This window comes from Lutra lutra, chromosome 6 (genome assembly GCF_902655055.1).
Source record: "Lutra lutra chromosome 6, mLutLut1.2, whole genome shotgun sequence".
NCBI classification, from domain to species: Eukaryota; Metazoa; Chordata; class Mammalia; order Carnivora; family Mustelidae; genus Lutra; species Lutra lutra.
In genome coordinates this window covers 56,040,561-56,055,173 of record NC_062283.1, presented here as the reverse complement: position 1 = coordinate 56,055,173, position 14,613 = coordinate 56,040,561, and the positions used below count along the sequence as shown (strand labels likewise).

Sequence of the window (14,613 nt, the reverse complement as noted above, 5' to 3'; positions counted from 1 at the left end):
GTTCACCTGTGTAGCTCCTAGTTTAGTTTACTGAACCTTAGAAGATTATTGAATCTGTGCCTTATTGAGCAACACAACAGCTGAAAAACTTCCCCAACATGCCTCAAAAAAAACTAAAGCAATCCTTCATGCGTCATGCAAATCTTAGTGGTTTTCAAGGATGTTAAGCTAGGTAATGATTCCCAGGCAGTCTATGGGGTAGTGGTTTTGAGTGTTTGATCTCTGAATCTCTAGTTTTCATTGAGAAAACTTTATTACCCTTGGTTTTCTAAACTATCTTCCCAGCTAACATAGTTATCTGTGGAAATCAATACTATGTGGGCGATTCATGGACAACTTGTCTGAGTCACAGACTTTGTACTACAGGTCTCAGCCCACAGGTCTCCTCTCTCTGCCCTCCACAGGGCCCTTCTGTGGCTTCTGTTCTCTGCTTGATGGTCAATCTGTTCTCCTTTGAAGTGGCTAACCAATTTTCACCACCCTGTGAGTTTACTTACAACTCTTCGGTCTGTTCATGGCTTTGATACTCATTGATGTTTCAGTGATTTTGCACATGTCATCTTCTCAGATTGGGGGTCACCTCTCCCCACCTCTTCTACTGCTACCCTTGCTGCTCCAGCTGAAGTCGAGGCTCTTCTTTCCTGGCCAGTGTCATACCTCATTTTTCAAGGTCCACAAATTCCCCAGTGTGAATTTCCTACACATTCCCAGTGTGACAACTATAATGTTTCATGTCACTATCATAAACAGTGTTTTTCCAATTCCCTGCCTTGTATAGAACATGGATCATATCTCTCATAACCTAGTTGTAGAACACCAAGGTCTGGGTGCCTGGTTGGTTCAGTCGGTTGGGTATCTACCTTCTGCTCAGGTTTTGATCTTGTGGTCCTGGGATTGAGTCCTGCATTGGGCTCCCTGCTCTCTGAAAAGCCTGTTTGCCTCTGTCTCTCTCTCTCTCTTTTTCTCTGTTTCTCATGTCTCTCTGTCTTTTAGGAATAAAAAAATATTAATTAATTAAAAAAAAAAAACCACCAAGACATTTGCTGGGTTGGTTGAACTTTTTCCACCTCTACCCTACATCGGGGCCCTCTCACCTCTGGCCTTTATCACTCTAGGTTTTTGTTTTCTCTTTTGTCTTGTATATAAAGTGAATTCATTCTGATGAGCCCAATTGGGTAATTGACAATTTTAAAATTGCACTTTGTCTAAATCTTCTAACTATTCAGTAAGGGTTCTGAATTCTCTCTCTGTCTGCCACATTATCAGAACCAGAAGTCTCTGTGTGTTCTTTGTTTTGTTTTTATTTTTTTTTTTAATTTTTTGAAGTATAATTTTGCCCAATGATATGAAGTCTCAAACACGAATGTGGAAAGGAAATCTATTTAAAAGCCAGAACATTTACATGAAACACTTCTGAACAAGATAAGAAAAGGGAGTCTAAATTTGGAATTTTCTTATCACCTAATGTGAACCAGAAGTCAAAGCAATAATAATTAATATTCTTCTGTGAGTCTGTTTGTTAATAAAACCAAATGTCTGATTTTAATAATTTGCATTCAGTCTTTGAAAGATTATGGGACTTGGGCTTTGAACTGGTGTCTTTCAGCTCTTGAATGTATGATGCCCACTGTTGACTGATCTCATCACGGTTGATGGCAGCTGGATGCAACAACTGATATGTGTAGGCTGTTTGCCAAGAAACACACATATACGTACACATACACATATAGAGAAAAGTCATCAAGTTCTTCTCCACTCTGGTCTAAATTATTATTTTCAAGAAAGAGTAAATCTCTCAAAATAGCTCAAGAAAAACTGAAGAATATATATATTTTTTCAAAGATTTATTTATTTATTTTAGACAGAGTGAGTGTGTGAGTAGCGGGGGTGGGGCAGAGAGAGAGGAGACTCTCAAGCAGACTCCTCACTAAGCACTGAGCCCAACATAGGTCCTGATCCCACAACCCTGAGGTCACAACTGGACAGAAATCAAAAGTCAGATGCTTAACCAACTGAGCCACCAAGTTACCCCAAAGAAGCATATATTTTAAGGATAAAAAAAAAATACCAGGTATAAATTCAGCAAAAGCTGGTTTTGAGAAGAGGCAGAGAGAATGGTAGATTTGTAACACATCTCAATGGCTTCTTTTTCCCAGCTTCTTAATCTGCAGGTTCATCTGTCTCATTATCCTATGTCTCACAACTAACTCCTTTACACCCTTAGTGCTCAGGTAGTATCACATCATCCCCAACCTGATTTGACATAAACCTTCAATGCCTATGTTCAACACTGATTCCAAATGACTCATATATAGACTACATAAACTGATACATAAATTATATGAACTATATAGATTACTATATAGTGATCTCATATATATATATAAAATATAAAAATCATGCATCTTGAGTCAAATAAAAGATATGCAGCTGCAGTAAAGAAACAAAAATTATTCCAATAAGAAATTAGATGATTAAAATCTGATTTAACATTAGTATTACTGTTTACATTTATGAGTGATTGCTATTTACATTTATTGAGTGATTCTGGCACTGGGAATTGGAAAGCAACTTGTCGCCACCACCATTTTATATATAAGAAAACCAAAATGTAGCCAAGCTAAGTAACATGCTCAATGTTACACAACTAGCAAGAATAATATTCAGCTAGCTCCTAGATCATCTGACTCCAGGCAGTGTGACATGAAGACCTATATTCCAGCTACTTTGCCTACTCTCTCTCTATAGCAACATATCTAAAGCAGGATGGAGTCAATCAGAACATGTAAATGTTAGGGTGAAAGTGTATATGAACGAGAACCCATGAGACAAAAACTGATTATACCTGTCAGTTAACTTTTCTAGGGAAAGTAGCATCCTAAGAAGATGTACATAGTGAAATGACTATTTTTTCTACCTGGTAGTAGTAAACTTATTTGGAATATGAAAACCTTAGGCTTTCATACTGATGCCCCTTAACATTAAAACCCCTCTTCTAATTCCAACTGTTCTTATTCTTTGCTCATAAGGAAATTTCTTTATAACTTGGCTTCCCATGTAAATTGCCTGCAGGGAAAATATGCATCTGTCAAGCCAAAACACAAATGATCAATAAACCCAAGAATATAATTTCTTACTATTGATATAAAATTGGCATCTTGTATTAAATAGTTTAGGCCAAATTGCCAGTGAGTATCCTAAATCTCATCATATACATTATGGCACTGAAAAAATAGACTTCACGGTAAAGCAGAAGTTCAAAGAGAACCCTGGTGAAACTGTGCAAAGTGATGGTTGATCTTGAGGATCTCTATGAAAGCAACCTGCATGAAAACAGCCCCAGCTTGACAGCCCAAGGTCATACCTTATATCGGGCTCCCTACTCAGCAGAGAGCCTGCTTCTCCATCTCCCTCTGCCTTCTGTTCTGCCTGCTTGTGCTCTGTCTCTCTCTGTCAAATAAATAAATAAAATCTTTAGAAATAAATAAATAAATAAATAAAAATGAGAAAACTAAAACTCAGAGAAATCTAAAAAGATTTTTTCAAGTTATTGGGAAAATAATAGTAATATCTCAAAAGTATTTTCAGTTATTACATACCTTTATTATGTTTCTCCAACACCCTTCAAATGAAATCTGTGAGGTATAGGTTTTGTTTGAAAGTCACAGACATCCAACTCAAAGTAACTTAAGTATTAATATATCAATGTAGACTTTAGTGGATTTCATACAAAACCAGCTGAACCAAATAAAAGAGGAAAGCCAAATGTGGGACTTGCATTAGGAAAGACAGTAAGGGATTCAGTCACAGTAATCTTCCCCAGTAATTCTCATATCTATTTCTGTCCATATTGGCTTCACATTGGTCTTCTAGCCTATCAGAGTTGGGGAATGGGGAGAGTTATTTTGTTAGTAGAAGCACCAAACTCATTTTATTACAGAAGTGTGAATAGAGAAGAAGGTGTTAAAAATCCCAGGTAAAGACTGATTGGGCCACCATGATCAGAGGTTGAACTTTCAATATTACCATGGTTAAAAAGCAAGATTTATAAGAAAATGTTGACTCCTGATTAAATCCTGAGATGAGACTGATGGAAGAAATTCCCCCAAAGATGGAAGTACAGCATGGACACAGCACTAGAGAATTTGTTACAAATGTAACAAGTAAATAAATTGGTGTCTATTTTTGGTAAAAAGGAATCATTCTCCTTATTTTACATATGAAGGAAAGAGAAAGAAATGATACTCATGTGCCTTAACAGTTATAAGAACATTTAAACATAGACACTTAATTGATGTTAATTATACTTCAATAAAGATGTTAAAAACAATTTTTTTTTAAGCAGAGAGAGAGAGAGAGGAGGAAGCAGGCTCCCTGCAAAGCAGAGAGCCTGATGTGGGACTCGATCCCAGGGCCCCGAGATCATGACCTGAGCTGAAGGCAGAGACTTAACCCACTGAGCCACCCAGGTGCCCCCCAAGATGTTCAAAATTTTTAAAAACACATGAAAACTTAAATTTCCAGTCTAGACATAGAGAAGTTACTACCACTGAGAAATTTAACTTAAAAATATAAATACCTAAAATCCAATAACATAATGATCAGTGGAAGCTTAAAAAGCAAAAGAAGCTCAATGGCATCATCAATATAACATAAAGCACTTAAGAAAATGCAGAATGACCAAAAGAAATTGGAAGGGGAGGTGAACCATGAGAGACTATGGACTCTGAAAAACGATCTGAGAATTTTGAAGGGGTGAGGGGTGGGAGGTTGGGGGCACCAGGTGGTGGGTATTGTAGAGGGCACGGATTGCATGGAGCACTGGGTGTGGTGCAAAAATAATGAATACTGGTATGCTGAAAAAATAAAAAAATTAAAAATAATTTAAAAAAAAAAAAAAAAAAAGAATGACCAAAAGAACCTGGACTTCTAATGTTCTTCAGGAGACATTTTGAAGACATGTGTCAGTGATAGATGACAACTAGCCTGGCAAAGACAAGCAAAGAAATGAGAGGATTTTCCAAACCATAAGTTTTCTTTCTTAATGTTAGCATTTATGCTCTCATATTGAATTTTAATCCTTTTGTAAACTGTTTTTTTTTTTTTTTTGTAAACGGAGTTTTAAAATGATTTGTATAATTATATGCTTACTTTATCCAAAACGCCACACCTTCCAAGATAGCCTGTATTATTTGGCATTATATATGACCCCTCCTCCTGAAAATGCCTTTCCTAATTCTAACTTTATTTTGGTTCTATTTGAAAACTCCCTGTCTTCCTCTTTTCCATGGTATGCTCTTCAATATGAGTACTCCTTGAGATGGGGTCTTTGGATCTTTGTTATTTATGTGTGCATCCAGCTATCAATTCACTGTCTATGAAAATGTATCAAGCGTCTACCCTTGGTCAATCTCTGTGCCAGATTCTAGGGATTCCTGATAATTGAAACACATGAGGTGCTCCTTGCCTGCAAATACCACCTCCTCTCTGAAGTCTTCCCTGACCACTCTAAGAAAAGTTATCATAATCTCCCCTGTCCTCTCACAACATCTATATGTGTAACTCCTATGGTACATATAGCATTCTACCAAAAAAAAAAAAAAAAAGGAATTTCTCTTAATAATAATGTCTTCTATCTATATTGGGAAGGATATTTCCTAAGCAAATCCTTCAAAGCCAGAATTCAAATTTTTGTTATTTTATTTGATAAAGTAAAAGTTGCCCTAGACAAAGTTAAACAGCCAAGGAAGACTTTATTGAAGACTATTGCAATAGAGGAGAGAAAATGAACTCAATTTCAATGAAACAGAATGCAGGAAGGTTCTTAGGGTCTGGTGTGATGACAAGCTGGGAGGAGTTTGATCACTGAGCTACCCAGAGCACAGCAAGTTATCTTAGAGTTTGCCAGTGCTTTCCTCTGTGATTAGGCCATCTGCATTTGATAACTAGCACCCATTGAAGTTAGGCTTTTAGCCTCTCACAGAGACTGAGATACAGAAGTGTATGTCCTTTGAAATGTATATTTCAAAGGGATGGTTCTCAGGTCTTTGAGAAAGACATTTCTGGTAATACTGAGAGAGAGTCTGGGAGAAGATTTACATATTTTTCAAAGGAATAGAGAAAGAATTTACAATTGCAAGTTTTCTAAAGTGAATTCAATAAAAAAAGTGAGGTCAGGGGTCTCTCCTCAGGAAGAAATCCATCTGAAGTTAAGTCAAAGCTGAGGGGAAAGCTATCTTGATCACATTCCTTTGGTTGACCATTATGTCATCCTTTGAAGCAGCAAGAAAAACAGCACTGCTGTTTCCACACAACTATATCACATTCTGTGCCCAAAGTATAGCTACATCAATGTAGAAAAAAGTAGAGAAAGTGGAGAAAGTAGAATAAAATGGCATATACTGATTGATTTTACTTTTACTTAGTTTAGGTCACACAATACCTATTGACAAACTATAAATATGGGAGATGGAATTCTAATTTCCTTATCTAAAATTTCTCTCTGTGTTTTCCTTTTGCCCATTATCCTCTCTAAAGAAAGATATTTTACTTGGCATCTTGCTTCTCCTACTAAACAATATTTTATCAGCAATGTCAAGGGGTCTTGAAAAGTTTGATCCAAGTTAACTAAAACATTAAAGGATCATGATTTTGCTTCAAAATTCAATAGTAAAGAACATTTCTAGGCAATGGTTAGCAAATTTTCTGTGCATTATAATCAAGTTGAGGGCAGGTTAAACACATATGACTGAGCCCCATCTTCAGAGTGTCTGATTCAGTCCCCTAAGAATTAGCATGTCTAGCACATTCTCAGGTAATGCTTAAAGAGATGCTGCACAGACCACATTTTGCACCTGGAAATGTTACTCATTCTTTTCTTATGGGGACCAGCAAACGTATTCTGTAAAGGGCAAATATTTGAGGCTTTGCTGGCCATGATACGAAATCAAGGATATTTTGTAGGAACTTAAATAGAAGATAAAAAACAATTTTCCATAAATTTGAACTGACAAAAATTCAGTAGATAGTAAGAATGATTGCACATAATATTTTGGGGGGGGGATACAGATTTACTAATAAGAAAGATGGGATAACATTTTTCTTAACTGATGTTGGAAGTTAGTAGTTCCTACCATCAAATTAATTAAAATGTCATCTGCAAATGCTAGCCTTTACTTAAAGGCCATACAAGGAGGAGGGCTTGGTCTGGCCCATAGGCTGTAGTTTGCTAACCTCTGCAATACAGTAACAGTAAAAAGAAAATCACAAAGTGATAAATAGGTAATTACATATACGAGGATGCTTGAAGAATAAAACCCTCTACATGACAGGTTAGGGAAGTTGAGATCCACAGTGATAAAAAAAAAAAAAAAAAAACTTTCTTAAGGATTCTTTACAACAAATTTGTAACCTATAAATAGAAACTAAAAGATAGAACTTCATCATCAAATGTAAGGAAGTTGAATCAGTTACCTATTGTTACTGGTTCAAAAGAAAATTCAAGATCAGCTGACAGAAGGAAAATCCATACAGCTCTGGAAACACTCATTTAACAGTTATTAATTGAATATATACAGAGATTTTTCAAGGTGGTGGTATATTGGGGCACATATTAAAAAGTACAGGTCATGAACTGCAGTAAAAAATTCAAGTAAAAAATTACTTAAAAGATGTATTTATGTACAGTACTTAATGCATATATGGTAACATGGCGAATTTGGAGACATAGCCGCTAGATGAAGAAATCTTTCTAAGCAGTAGTTCTATGAGGTCTAATACATTCAATATTCACAGAATCTGTTTCACTTACCATTAGAAAGGTAGAACAAATAATACTCAGAGAAGTCATTAGTGGACATGATATCCCTGAAGTATGCAAAAGAGTATACTAAACTGGTATTCCTCTTGGTAGGAATTAGTCCACTGGCAATAAAGCAATAATAAAGAAAAAGAGCAGGCAAATTGATCTTTTTCTAGCTGTAAGCTATCACCATGGATAAGTATATGGTGTTAAAAATTATATTCAAAATTTTTTCCAACTAGCTACAGTGTCCAGCAAGATTAGAATATAGCTGACTGTTGCTAAGTGGTAGTAATCGGATTAATCTAATGGTCCTTTGACACCTAGAATATTATTATTCAAGACATGAAGTAATTACTTTCAAAATTTGGAAGTGTAAATTTCTATATAAACATGTCTGTATTAGTTCATGGAATTCCGACCATATAGAAGAGAATGCTATTTTTTAAAAAAAGAAAAAAGAAAAAAAAATTCTCACAGTAGAAAATTTCTTAGTAGAAAAGGATTAAAAGACATTCCTTCTCATATCATGTGTTGTTAAAATGAAGGAACAGAGAATTCTTACCTCCTGGGGCTTGCTAAGTATGAGAAAAGTTCAATCCTTTGTTAGCGGCATCTTCAAAGAATGAAGAGTCAGAGAGAATACTGCACTTTCACAAAGACAATGCATTTTTCTTGACATATCAGTCCAGAAACATTGTGTCTCGATGAAATGAAGTCATATTATGTTTTGATGTGTACCAATATATGTACACAATAGAACTTAAATATGTTAGGTAGAGTAGTGTGAACAGTTTTAAGCACATAGGTGTAATGTAACAACAACCACCTTTGTTAAACTAAATGCTACCATCTCATCCCTGGCCCCCACAATTTTTGGAGCACAATTTTTGGAAATGCAAAAGCCGGTCTCTAGTGTAAATAATATAGTCTTTGCGGTGGCCAGGGGAGTCCTCATTTTTGCTACCATGCGTGTGCCTTCATCTTTCCTAGGCTCACGGTGACAATTCCCGAGTTAGCCACGGGCACGGTTGTGGGAGCTGCTTTTGAAAACTGAAATTCTCGAACATCTAAACCTCTCTCACATCACTCTCTTAGACAAAGCTAATCCTGTTAGATCTCGTGGTGGACCTCGGAGATTGGTGTTCTGAGTAGTTGGTCAGGTTCACTCATCAGCTTAAACTGAGCTTCCCACCATAAGACTCTACACTGTTCGTGGCATCCCAATTCCTTCTCCAACAAAATGAAAGATTCCCTCAATAGGACACATTCTTTGGGAACCACCGACTGAGCCAGCTGAACAGAGTCCTAAATTGCTGTAACAAGAACAGCCATTACTTAACTTACTTATGGAATTTCATTTGAATAAATGATTGCATGGGTAAAAGGGGCTCTCTCTCTCTCTCTCTAACACCTTACAATTTATCCTTTTGCAGTGCCAATAAGAGTATTTCATGGCCCTACTGAGAGAACTATTAAACCGTGTCCTCTCAAACTGTCATCCTACAGGAATTGGTTAAATGCATACCAAAAAAAAAAAAAAAAAAAAAAAAATCAGTAGGTGAGCCAAGATTGGAAGGCTTCACATTTGGAAGAGAGAAAACATGCATTTTCTTTTAAGAAAGAATTATAACTCTATTTGGAGATATTTCAATGTGGAAAAAAGCAAGTATGAAGATAACCATGATTCTCATAGTAAAACTGGCAGTAAAGTGCCACACATATATTTAGAGATGAACCAGAGCAACTCAGATGATTACCATCAATGGCTGGATGGCAACATGACCATAATGACATTATAAGCACAATTAGAGTCTGATGTCTTGTTTAATGAATATGTTTATCCATCTGAAATACAAAGAAAGTAGGCAATGAATAGACAGAAGAGAAACCGAATTATTTTTATTTACATAAACAGTGGTACTGAGGATATAGAAATGAATATTTTTTATTAAACATTGTTTTCTTTCTGCCAACCCTTGAGTCAATAAGGTGTGTCTCTGTTCCAGACTTCAATGCTCAATTGTACTTCCATTTTTCAGAGTTTATATGCAACACTGATTTCTCCATTTAATGCAGGATCCGTAATCATATTCATCATCATCACAAAATGTTTTACATCTTCCTTTCACTCTTTCACATCTCTGAAATCTATATTTGGGCTCCATGTCACTTCTGGCTGTAGTCAAAGAAGACATATAAGTCATCAGTCTAATTTTTCACTTGGGAGTCTTCTTACTTAGGGGAGAAGAAAATCTGTTTAGTTATAAGATCATGTGTGAGGGGATTGGCGAAGCAGTTTCATGGCACTAAATTGTGGTAGCAGCTGGTACAGAAAGTGACCAAGCTACAAACATTTTCCTTGCATAGATGTGTATGTCCTTATCTTACAGTTCACTCGGTACTAAGCTTTAGCTGGCTTCTGAAGGCTCTTGCCTTCCTATCTTTTTTTTCTTTCTTTATTAGGACCACATTTGCTCTCCCATGCTTTCATTAAAATGACATTTGCAGTTCTTTAAAGACCTATGATTTTTATTTTCATGCTTTTTCAATGTTTTAAACTTAGTCTGATTGCCTCTTCACAGTATTATTTGTTGAATGCTTTCTTCTCCATTCCGGATCTTACTCCTAATTGAAATTTTCTTTTATTATATTAGAGCAAACGCATATGTCCTTTTCACCAGTCTACAGTAATAATGAATGAATAACATAATTTAGTACTTAATAGATGTATTTTTCTTAAATGGTTTTATGATCCTTTTATTCTTGCCATCAAAATATAAGCCTTTTATGATAGTAATGGTTTCTTCTGATTCCCTGTTATTTCCTACCCCATATATCATGATAATTGTAATACAGTAAGCACGTAATACTTACTGATAGAGTAATTTATTAAGGAAAAAAACACATAAAATATGCTCAGGAAACACAGTTTTGTTGTATATTAAGTGTTTAATAAAAAGAGGATCCCCATGTTAGTCTTCTGGTGAGTCATCTAAGACAATGCAAAGAAGGATGTCCTGAGATTGCAAATTCATAGATTTGGGTTCATACATTAATGGAAGCAAATATTTTTGTTACTTAGAATTTTATTTATTTTAATGATTCAGTTGTACTGCAACTAATGCCTTTAGAAAAGAGACTTGGAAATCAGGCTTATTCCCCCCACCCCAAATTTTACCTTAGTATTTACTTCTCTTGGGTTAGTCATTTCCTCTATCTGCATGATAGAATATAATAAGCATAGCTATCACAAATATATTTTGAATATTAAATTTTGTACATCAGGAAAAATAAAGCAAAATAATTTCATTAAAATTTAGAGAATAAATTGAATTGAATTTAGATTAAAATTACATAGTTTTAACTCATAGAACCTAATTGTCTGCCCAGAACCTAAATGAAATTCAGAATGATGTTTCATTTCCATGTGGCAGATGTTTGAGTGCATAGTATTCTCTAACCATTTGGTTGAGAACTAGTCAAAAACTTCAAATGTAGAGAAGACTCAAATGGACTAACTTTATGGTTCTTAATAAAGTTAGTAGAAAATAAGAGGAAGTTAAACATAAAATGAGATTGTCAGGAGGGTTTTGCCATGTGGATATATGTATGTCCTTTTGGAATGGAAAGGTGCCTCACCATGACAGAATCCCTGCTCACCAGTAAATTTTGGTGAAATCTAAAGTTATTTCAGAGCCATATTTGATGTAATGAAAAGTAGAGGGGCGCCTGGGTGGCTCAGTGGGTTAAAGCCTCTGCCTTCAGCTCAGGTCATGATCCCAGGGTCCTGGGATCAAGCCCTACATCAAAACAGTGATAAACTCTAGCAGTGTGCAGAAGTCCACAGGATGAAGAATAAAAATAGGACTTTGGGTTTGCTTTTAAGAAAACACTGATTTGGGCACCTGGGTGGCTTAGTGGGTTAAAGCCTCTGCCTTCAGCTCAGGTCATGATCCCAGGGTTCTGGGATTGAGCCCCGCATCAGGCTCTCTGCTCAGCGGGGAGCCTGCTTCCCTTCCTCTCTCTCTGGCTGCCTCTCTGCCTACTTGTGATCTCTTCTGTCAAATAAATAAATAAATAAAATCTTTAAAATAAAAAAAAAAGAAAACACTGATCACATTAGCATGAAGATTTTGTTAATTGATGAGGGGGTGAATGTATTGGTGAACAGAGTGGAGACTAGGAGTCTAAGCTGTTTTTCAAGAAATTTGGTGAAGAATAGAATAAAGCAGATTAGAAAGTAGCTTAAAGGAAAAAAATCTCATGAAATCCGACTAATTATACCTTGAATATATCCAGAATCCTACCATTCCTCATTGTTTTTATTGTTAGCATCAGGGACTGAGCTACCATAATGTGTTACTTATATTACATTAATATCTCCTAACTCATGAAAGTATCTCAGAGAGGATTTCATTTTTATTATTATTATTTTTTAATGAAATTCAAATATTCCTATGGCTAAAAGCCCACAGGATTTCTCTCAGAACAGAGGGCAAGATCCCTTCTCGTTCCCAAAAAACTCTGGGTGATCTGCCAACACATTTCCTTTCTGACCAGCTCACTCAGGACTCTCCTCCCCACTCACTCTTCTCCAGCACCCATCACAGGCATTCCCCACAAATCTCAAGTGAGCTCCCATGATGCTTTTTGACCTCTGTCAATTTTTTGCTCAAGTGTTACCTTCTCAATAAGGGCCTCCTGAAAAATCCTATTTAAAATTTCATTTTTTAGTCCCTTAACTCTAACTTATCATATTCCAACCTCCTCTCTGAGATACTTTCTTAGGTTAGGAGATATTAATGTAATATAAGTAACACATTATGGTAGCTCAGTTCATGGTGCTAACAATAAAAACAATGAGGAATGGTAGGATTCTGGATACATTCAAGGTATAATTAGTCTGATTTCATGAGATTTTTTTTCCTAAGCTACTTTATAATTTGCTTGTTTATTATGTTTACTGCCTGTATTTTTCTCCACCTCTAGAATATGAGCTCCGCAAAGATAGGAAATATTGTCTGTTTTGTTTATTAATGTGTCCCAATCTTATTACATTATGGCTACACATAGTTGGTTCTCAAGGAATATTATTGAATCAGTAACTAAATGAGAGAGGGGTTGTGAGATGCAGTGCCTGACATATTGTCAGTGTTATGAATTGACATTGCTCTTCTTGGGGACGGATCCCATGTCTTACTCATTTTTCAACTCTATCAAATTAGATAGTTACTTAAAATTCAATTTGTAATCAGTAAATATCAGTTCCTTAAGACAGGAGCTGTAATTTTTTATTTTCATGTCCCAAACTCATAACATCATGCCTGGGAAGAGGCAAGCCATTAGTCAAATGTTTTCTGCATAAATAAATTACTATTTGGAGTTAGATTTTGTTCTTGCCCAAGGACATTGAGGTAAAGTAAATCCTGAAATGGAGAGGGTTTGGGTGTGTGATATCATCTGCTGCTAGTCCCATGCTGGAATTTGATGGTGATAGACCTCATTTCAACAGAATGCTTTTAACTGATTCAAGTGTGTATTGAGCTATTAACTACAACAGAAATACCCAATGCCTGATAGTGTCTGTTTCATCAGAGTTGCTGCTAATCTTGACTCATAGAAAACTAAAATGGAGGAAGACACACAGTGTTGTGGAAATTTCAATTCTGGACCAAAGGAGAGAAAAATGGGAAAGTTTCAGCTCTTTAGAGCTAAGTACAGTTACCCTTGAACAATGCGGGGCTTAGAGGCATTGATGGCCCCTCCACCTTCCCACACAGTTGAAAATACACATGTAACTTCTGACTCCCCTAAAACTTTATGTAGCCACTGCTGACTGGAAGGTTCATGGATAATATAAAGTCAATTAACATATATTATGTATGCTGTCTGTGTTATATACTGTATCTTTCTTTTTTAAGATTTTATTTATTTATTTGACAGAGAGAGACCACACAGCAGTAAGAGTGGCAGGCAGAGGGAGAGGGAGAGGCAGGTTTTCCCAGAAGAACAGGCAGCCTGATGCTGGGCTTTCTCCCGGGATTCTGGGATCCTGACCTGAGCCGAAGGCAGAGGCTTAACTGACTGAGTCACCTGGGTGCCCCTATATACTGTATTCTTACAATAAAGTAAGCTAGAGAAAAGAATATGCTATTAAGAAAATCATAACGAAGGGAAATACATCTGTAATACTGTACTGTATTTATCTAAAAAAAATCCATATATAAATGGATTCATGCACTTCAAACCCATGTTATTCAAGGGTCAACTGCAGTTTCAGATTATCAAGCTGTTTTATCAATTAACCCAATGAAAGTTATAATGCATGAGCAAGAAATTTGCCAGATATCTTCCTTTATGTATTTACCTTTTTTTTTCTTTTCTTTCATTCTTTCTTTTTGTTGCTATAAACAAATTCTGAGGTCAGTATGAATAATTAGTGACACCTCTTTCTCTTTAAGGAAATAGGATGCAGAAGTTTATCAAAAGGGCTTCTAGAATGTTTCATCAATATCACATATAGCACACAGTTAAAAATTTCTTCACGGGGGTGCCTGGGTGGCTCAGTGGGTTGGGCCGCTGCCTTCGGCTTGGGTCATGATCTCAGGGTCCTGGGATTGAGTCCCGCATGGGGCTCTCTGCTCAGCGGGGAGCCTGCTTCCGTCTCTCTCTCTCTGCCTGCTTCTCCATCTACTTGTGATCTCTCTCTGTCAAATAAGTAAGTAAGTAAATAAATAAATAAATAAATAAATAAATAAATATAAATCTTTAAAAAAAATTTCTTCAGGGAAGAATATTAATTTCATAGT

The 14,613-nt window shown here is 36.1% G+C and overlaps 1 protein-coding gene across 1 annotated transcript; it reads right to left on the bottom strand.

Annotated features, from left to right (window-relative positions):
- Nucleotides 1–9,846: 9,846 nt before the first annotated feature.
- LOC125101962 (beta-defensin 110-like) lies at nt 9,847–13,599 on the bottom strand. Its single transcript, XM_047732603.1, has 2 exons — nt 13,583–13,599; nt 9,847–10,012 (listed from the first exon to the last, which is right to left on the bottom strand). Exon 2 carries the CDS (start codon nt 10,006–10,008, stop codon nt 9,847–9,849), a length of 162 nt encoding a protein of 53 aa, XP_047588559.1. The 5' UTR covers nt 10,009–10,012; nt 13,583–13,599.
- Between the last annotated feature and the right edge of the window lie 1,014 nt (nt 13,600–14,613).